A 7,885-nucleotide genomic window follows, 5' to 3' on the forward strand; every position below is an offset into this window, starting at 1 on the left:
TCAAACCTATAAAGTATTTAATAAGGTTTATGTTTCCAATTTTATTGTAATGTTTCTAACCATTATCTTTTAAAAATGTTTAAAAACGACCACTCTAAACATTTACTCCAAGTCACACTGGGCATTTAATTTGAAGAAGTTATTTTTAAGGATTTAATGCAGTACGCAGTACTCATGCGCTTGACATATATACATGTAAATGCGCAAACCGTTAAACGCAGAAAAAAATCATCAAATAAGAAATTTTCCATTTGAATCATTGTACCAAAGTAACTGTTTTACATGTATTTTGTTCACAACCACTTGGACTTTATGCAAGTTGCAACATTAATAGATCGTATAAATTCTATTGACATTTTGATATTATTTGAGAATTCATATTTAAACCAATTACAACTAAATATGGTACCCAAATTGAAACTATACATGGTGCTAAGTTAAAGAAAATGCCTCGCATCATTGTTCAAACAAAATAGAGAAAAGTGGTATTTCTATTTTAAACTCATTAGCAAAATGTCCTACACGTGTTTAAGATGAACGATTTTCAAGTTGACGGATTATTCAAGAAATAACGTTGCGACATAATACTTATAAAATGTATGAAGATTTAAGAATTTGCTAGTTTAGATGATCAAACATTTATCAACACGAATGTCCATACGTTAATGACATTTTATAACAAAACACTCTATTTATATCTATTTTATACATGCATACATGTATAGTAGCAATGATATAAAACATTATGCATATCATATTTCATTTACTCTCTCTTATGTCGAGAGTAAATCAATTATTCTCTAATCTACTATAGCAAGAAACAACAACAAATACATAGGAATAACGCTTAATATTTGGTAGTACATATCGAGTACCTGGGGTACCATATCAAAACTGATGATTATAATTCTGTTCTTACAAACATACGAATACTGGATTTCATAATTTTAAGGGAATTCATTTAAAGAAGATGGGATTTATAAACTTCGTAAGATTTAAATACTCTTTAATGTTACCTAAAAACGTATGTTTTTCCTTTTTTGTTTTCTGTTTCATTTTAAGTTCGATTTTTTTTTCATTTATATCTGGTTCTTGTTTATAAACTGTCAGAATTTCATAATAAGCGTTGAACTTATATGGTGTGCATTTACTTGTAACAAACGCTCCCCTACACATGTATAGCATCTAATTGAATACACTACTGATACTTAAAACTGAGTGAACGGTGCGCAGGAAGGTTCTCGTAACCTACAGCCAATGAATCGACCACAAAATTGTGTGCAAAGCTATTTTACTTATTAAAGTCTCAAATATTTATTTTCAGCTGATATCATCTGAGACAAATGTATGCCAATTTAAGAATATACAAATGTACTAATTATAAATACAATATACCTTATAAAAATTCGGTCACTCGATACAGATGTACTTTTTTGGCGCAGACGATAAACATGTTAATTTATTTTCAGACATCTATTCGACAGGCCGGTGCTAAAGTTTTTTCTTACAAATGCTAAAGCACTGTTTTATCTTTTTTCTTTTCTTTTCTTCTAACTTGACGCGTTCAAGGGTTAATAGTTTGACCACATTTATCTAGATATAGCTGCTAAACAGTATTTATTTCTTTTAGAACTTTTGTACCATTGATACTCTAATATTTTTTGTGGATGAATGGAACTGAAAAAAACCCAACAACAACATTGACACCTGTCAAATTGGCATCGTATATTATCAGTTATAAATGAAAAGTTTAATCTTTAGCATACATTTTTTGTATAAACAACGACATTGAATGGCATATTCTTTATAAGAAAGAGGCAAAAGGAGACTAATGCCACAACTTTCAACTATGAATCTTATCTTTGGACTCATTTATATTTTTACCAGCTTTACTTTCAACATTTATTTTTTCTACAACGCTGCAGAGGTCAATAACCGTGTGTTTCATTATTTGCATACTACTGCACCTTTAAATAAGAAGACAAATTAAACGAGTTAATACCGACACATTTGTAATTAGAGATTTGCAAATCCGATTAGAATAAACCCTGGACTTTATATATATTTATATATATATATATATATAGTACGCTCCCTAAATAAATCTATAGAGCAATAAAACACTATGAAAATATTGTAAATTATTATACAAGTGATTTTGTAAAGTGAAATGTAAAAAGGCGATGTCTATAGTTTATGACCTGTTTGCATATATGGTGGCGTTCGTATTTAATTAGTTTATTGCACCAATCTGTAAGGTGGCAAGAGACATTGTGCCTAGCTGTTTGAGTAGGAGTTATTTCATATCAATAACAATACTAAATCTGGAACAATTCAGAAGTGTTAGATATGTGGTCTCTATGAAGGAGTAATATATTGTTACCTGATTCAGGTTCATTTACTTCACATCCTCCAAAACGTTTGTCAACATATCTAGAAGTGATCTTTAGAATTTTATATAAATAAAACGTGCTAGTCGTGTGTATCTCGCAATATTTGCTTATTGGAATAATGCACTTAAAGCTTATTAGGTAACTTTGCATTTGTACCTCTCGCATACTGACATAAAAGGTGTGAAAACTGGAACGCAAATTTAAAAGGAAATGCAATATTTTAAAGGAAGTTTTTCACCACCGTACTGAGTTTATTACTACTTTTACATATTATTTCATGATAACAGAAACTTAACAATGAAGGATTGTGGCGGATGTAAGGAATTGCGAGAAGAATTTAGAGCAAAAAGATTTGGACTTCATCATGAAAACCCATCTCTATTTGTTAAATCTCAGGTAAATATAATATAAATATAAATAAATGATAATTGTATTGCTTATGAAACATATACATGTAGAGACATGTAAATAAATAGTCTTTCTCGTGCATTTACATATTTACTCGGATCATGCAAATTTTTAAAATTTGAAGCCACTATAAAGCCGGTGCTAGGGAGGGGAAGCAAAATAATTCGTAATATTTCTTCATGTAATAATATATCAAACACCATTCATAACATTTGAATCTTGGGTATTTTTGCAAATGTCCGTTATACAATAAGCTAATGCTTGTTACATTATAAATATTTGAGCGTAAAAACATAAATTGATATTGCACTACTTTGTATTAATATCGATATAGCTACCTTTTCAGGTAAAGTGACACATCACAAAATAGATAAGATTTGATCTTTACTAGAAAGCTGCGATATACATTTGTATTATATATTTCTAACAACACTCTAGTTAAGGCAGAATTTATATAAACCATAAAGTAACAAGTTAAATGAAATATTACTGAATAAAGTCATGGTAATTAACACTATCACAAATAATAGAATAGGAATACAAAATATCACCACGGCAGAGCGACGTTCATGGAACGCAGTCCTCGAGACAATGTTCAGTCACGCAGGGCCACCAAAAACCGGCCATCCAGCGGGGAAATGTTTTACTTGTATAATATATTAATGACAAAATTTTTCTTCTTCTGTATTTCAGTGGTTCAGACCAAAATTTTATATATTCTGGGTTGTGTTTTGGATGTTATTCTACACAGTTATGCTATGTTTAGATATTCATTACAATCTTGGCCTGGATGGGGAATATTTCATCTATTTAACCAACTGGTCGTACTTAATTCAAGCAGCGCACGTGTTCATTGACTTCGGAGTGACTGTATTTACACATACAAAACGTAAAGATATAAGAGACGGTAAGTGATACGATGGAGTATATAATCTGTTTTTTTCTCTCTTCTATTTTTCAATCATGATATACATGTAAAAAAATTCAAATCATAGTAACTAAATACATAAAAGGAATATTTCAGATCAATGTAATCAAATTATGACAAATTTATTTGTATCTTCAGATCTTCTAAACAAATGATTTTAAAAAGAAAAAAATGAGTGCTAAAAAGCGCTCATAGTACGATATGAGTACGAGTATAATCTTAAAGAAACTCCACTGAGATTTTTTTTTCACATGACAAGACTGGAAATTTTATCTTGAGATTTTTATACCATACAATACCAATAACTTGCGCGCAAAATTCAGTTCTATCGCTTTCTCTTTTTCTCAGAAGATTTTTTTACTGTGCAAAAGAACCTAAATGAAAAGGGTTTAAAGCTTATAACTCGAATAAGGCTAAGAGTTGCACTAAATTTTCAATTTAATTAGTATACATTGTACTTCTTTATCATTTCTTTTCTCCAAGTTTTCTGTTTCTAAGTGCCCAAAATGATATATATGTAAGAGCTTATGTTTTAAGCTTTTTAACTTTAGTGAAGCTCTTTTAAAGATTGATTAAGAAACTATTCTGTTCTCTCCATTTAACTGAGCATTCTTTCTACAAAAAGCAGTTATAATTATCTATATAAACACAATGTATATGATTTTTGACATTGTCAATGTTTTCTCTACTGAACAAAACAGAACGAAGTTTGGAAGAGTCATTAAATTGACATAACCATAAAGAAAAGATTAGCAACATTATCTTTGCGTAATATTGAAATCCAACAAAGGTCGCCTGTAATCTGAAGCTCAAAATTCTAGACAAACAACAAGGATTTAGGACTTAAGGAAATATCAATACAATACCATTTGTTTTGCTAAGTTGACTTTGAATATGACAAGCCTTCATAAGGACAAAACGTGAATAGGCTTGTCGACAAAAATCGTTTTTCTCCCTGTCACGACTTTTGTGAGATTAACAATATTATTAGCAAGCATTGTCTGCATAATTATGAATTATTTACGTCACTATAAATGGAAATAATCAGTATTTAGTAAAAACTCGAGTCACGCCCACCATCGGGTTCCACTGCAGATATTTCGTCATCACTACCGTATAGTTATTTTAGTTCTTTTTTTTCAAATCGATAGTGAAACAAGTTCTTGCAAGTTATTTTTATCAGTTTCGAGTTGGCTTCCTGGAACTAACCTGTACTGGTGTCATATGAGGAAACATGGTCGTGATCCAAGTAGGGCTCGAACCAATGATCCCTGTGTTGAGCCGCAAAAATCTTTACCACTAATCCACCGCTCCCGTTGCCGTATATATCGTATACAACGACCGAGTGGTTCACACCATGTTGTCAATAACTTTTAAATAATACCGTTCCCACGATAAAATAGGATTACACTCGTCTTAGGAAGGAATTAGTTTAGTTACTTTACGCGTCAATCAATTCTAATTAAAATATTATTGTAATAATAAACAATATCGAATTGGCTAATTACTTTGCACTAAAAAGATTGTATTGGTGGTCTTCGAATGAACTTATTTTTAACACTTTTTGTTCAGCAGTTCATTTTGCATGATCAGCGTGCACGTGAATGGAAGAGGGTTTTTGATTTTCTTCTCGTTTTGCTTGTTCTTGTACTTTATTAATCACGTTTTATAAAGTAATAACTTAAAACTCAAAAGTTTATTATCTAGCTATTTTAAAGGTAAAATCTATTGTTTGCATGCATCTTCGTATACATGTATAATGTTACACATGCGCATATATAATTTTATATACTAAATGAATAGGATTGGCCACAGGGACAGAATGGTACATGAAAGTCGCCTGGATTTTCTTCAACATAAACAACGCCATATCTTTGATGGTCACCATCATATACTATGCTCTTCTAGAACCGAGTATGTATAAGTTGCCTTGGTAACCATTATATTGGATTGTTTTGCGTAAAATAAAAATATCACGTTTAGTATTACATTGATAGTGCAAATAGATATTTGAAACGATAAAAGTTACTCCTTTGCTTTCATTTGACTGTTGTACATGCATGAATATACATGTATTTCAATTTCTAACTGGAATTTAACAATTTCTTTGTCAACCATCAGTTACCATAGTTACACAATCATGCCTACCTTTTTTTCTTTTACTTGCAGAATTTAGTCATGGAAGTATCAACAAACATTTGCTCAATACGATCTATACTTTATTGAGTTTGGTTTTCTGTGCGAAGCCTATACAACTTCTACACTTCTACCAACCAATGATCTATGGATTTTTCTATTTATTGTTTTCTATAATCTACCACGCCCTCGGCTATGCCCCTATTTACTCGGTGCTAGACTGGAGTAAAACCGGAACTGCCGCTACATTATCCTGTCTTTCCTTATTTATTGGAATCCCTCTGATGCATTTGGTGTGTTTTTCAATTCATACGCTTCGGGTATATGTCAGCACGAACACGGGCTGTTCCGCACAAAAAGAATCGGACAACGGTCAGGTGAAAAGAGAGATAACGGCAGGCGATGTACATCTTCAGGAGACTGCTCGATCAAAACAGCCTAGTATGATTTATACTTCTAATGCGGTTAGTCCTGGCTCACAATGAGCGGTATGAGCAACGGGGTCCATGGCCACTTACTCATGTTTGTTTGTATTTACTTAAAATACAAAGCACTAAGAGCTGGTATAATGACATCATGTAAAATAGTCAAAATTGAAATTAAAATGATCGCCAAACACCAAACACGGTAAAAGGTGACACGCTTGGTCTGTTAATTGGAGCCTTTGGTTACCAGACAGTTCTGAGCAAAACAAAACCAAAAGATATAAATAACTTACTAATGTATTAGGGATAAATAAATACATAAAGTTATAAATACTACAGTGATGCTGTCAGTATCATTTTGAAACACATAGATGATATCGTTTTTCAATAAACGTGAATATATTTTGCCATTTTATGTAAGGGAGTGACATAAAGGCAAACAAGAATGAAACACTTGGTCGACTATTCTACGCATTGGTTTTCTATCAACACCTTTTGTGACTTATGTTTAAGTATAGTTTGGCGGCTGTTTTTAAAGTTGAAACAAACTCTATTGTGATGTTGGAACATCGAAACCAGTACTCGTAGTTTCGATTGTTGAACAATACATAAACCGGTGCTAATGTGCGGTGTAAACCGTTGTTAATGGGCGGTGCTACACTGTGTCAGTTAAGCTCATACACAAACTTAATGAAGTTGTACCTATTATTTTCAATGATGATTTGCCTTGTTTTAATCGCTTGCCTTTTCAGAACTTGTTTAAATCATGATTTTATTTATGCGATATATTATGTATACAAAAAATAATGTTTGGCATTATAAATCAGTATTTGTTGTTGTTACACAGTTTGTTAAATTTAAAGTATTTTATAAAATAAAAAAGAGAGAAAGATATCATGTTTTAAAGGAATATGTTCATGTACATGATGTTATGCTAGTCATAAACACTTAAAATAGAATTATGGTCTGACGATTTGTAGGCCGAGATTATAAACGGTGTCAGTGGGGTATTACACAAATTGTACACAAATTATCACAACTTTACAATATCTCTCAAAAGGATTTATGACATACTATTTAAGGTGATGTTTGTTTGTTTTTTGTTTTTGTTTATTTTTCTGTCCGAGATATCCATATCTATATATAATTCTTTCATAGCTTAGAATATCATAAATAACTAAGTATGGATGTCATTTTTTAATGCAATATTTTACAAATTCATTGTTCTTAAATGTTTTCCCACTTTTAAAATGTTCCATCCTTGAATATGCGGACACCTACCGTGTAAACATTTTCATGTCATACAAAGTCTCGCGCTCTAACCGATTGAGCTATGCGGGCTGGCGTTCATTGTTCTTAAATGTTTCCCCACTTTTAAAATGTTCCATCCTTGAATATGCGGACATCTACCGTGTAAACATTTTCATGTCATACACTTTATGGTGGATGTAAACTTTGACTATAACAACATGATATAGGTTATAGTAGGTCTGGTCAGCGACTTTCAAATTCTGTTTGAAAAACCATCGAAGGCCCAGCTATAATATAATACCAAAATGTGACTTTTCTGACCTCCCCTAAAGTCCCGTTTCATG

The 7,885-nt window shown here is 31.7% G+C and overlaps 1 protein-coding gene across 1 annotated transcript; it reads left to right on the forward strand.

The window, feature by feature from the left end:
- Positions 1–2,090: 2,090 nt before the first annotated feature.
- On the forward strand, positions 2,091–6,381 carry LOC132753407 (protein rolling stone-like). Its single transcript, XM_060743870.1, has 4 exons — positions 2,091–2,789; positions 3,495–3,708; positions 5,533–5,643; positions 5,899–6,381. Exons 1-4 carry the CDS (start codon positions 2,691–2,693, stop codon positions 6,348–6,350), a joined length of 876 nt encoding a protein of 291 aa, XP_060599853.1. The 5' UTR covers positions 2,091–2,690; the 3' UTR covers positions 6,351–6,381.
- The last annotated feature ends 1,504 nt before the right edge of the window (positions 6,382–7,885 follow it).

The sequence above is a fragment of the Ruditapes philippinarum genome, unplaced genomic scaffold (genome assembly GCF_026571515.1).
Source record: "Ruditapes philippinarum isolate M1 unplaced genomic scaffold, ASM2657151v2 ctg4_1_1_1_1, whole genome shotgun sequence".
In the NCBI taxonomy this organism is placed as follows: Eukaryota; Metazoa; Mollusca; class Bivalvia; order Venerida; family Veneridae; genus Ruditapes; species Ruditapes philippinarum.

Excerpts from the sequence above, each read along its gene's own strand:
- LOC132753407 (XM_060743870.1), top strand. The coding sequence starts at position 2,691 with ATGAAGGATTGTGGCGGATGTAAGGAATTGCGAGAAGAATTTAGAGCA. Across the intron at positions 2,790-3,494 it reads CTCTATTTGTTAAATCTCAG|TGGTTCAGACCAAAATTTTA; the intron begins GTAAATATAATA and ends TCTGTATTTCAG. Across the intron at positions 3,709-5,532 it reads ACGTAAAGATATAAGAGACG|GATTGGCCACAGGGACAGAA; the intron begins GTAAGTGATACG and ends CTAAATGAATAG.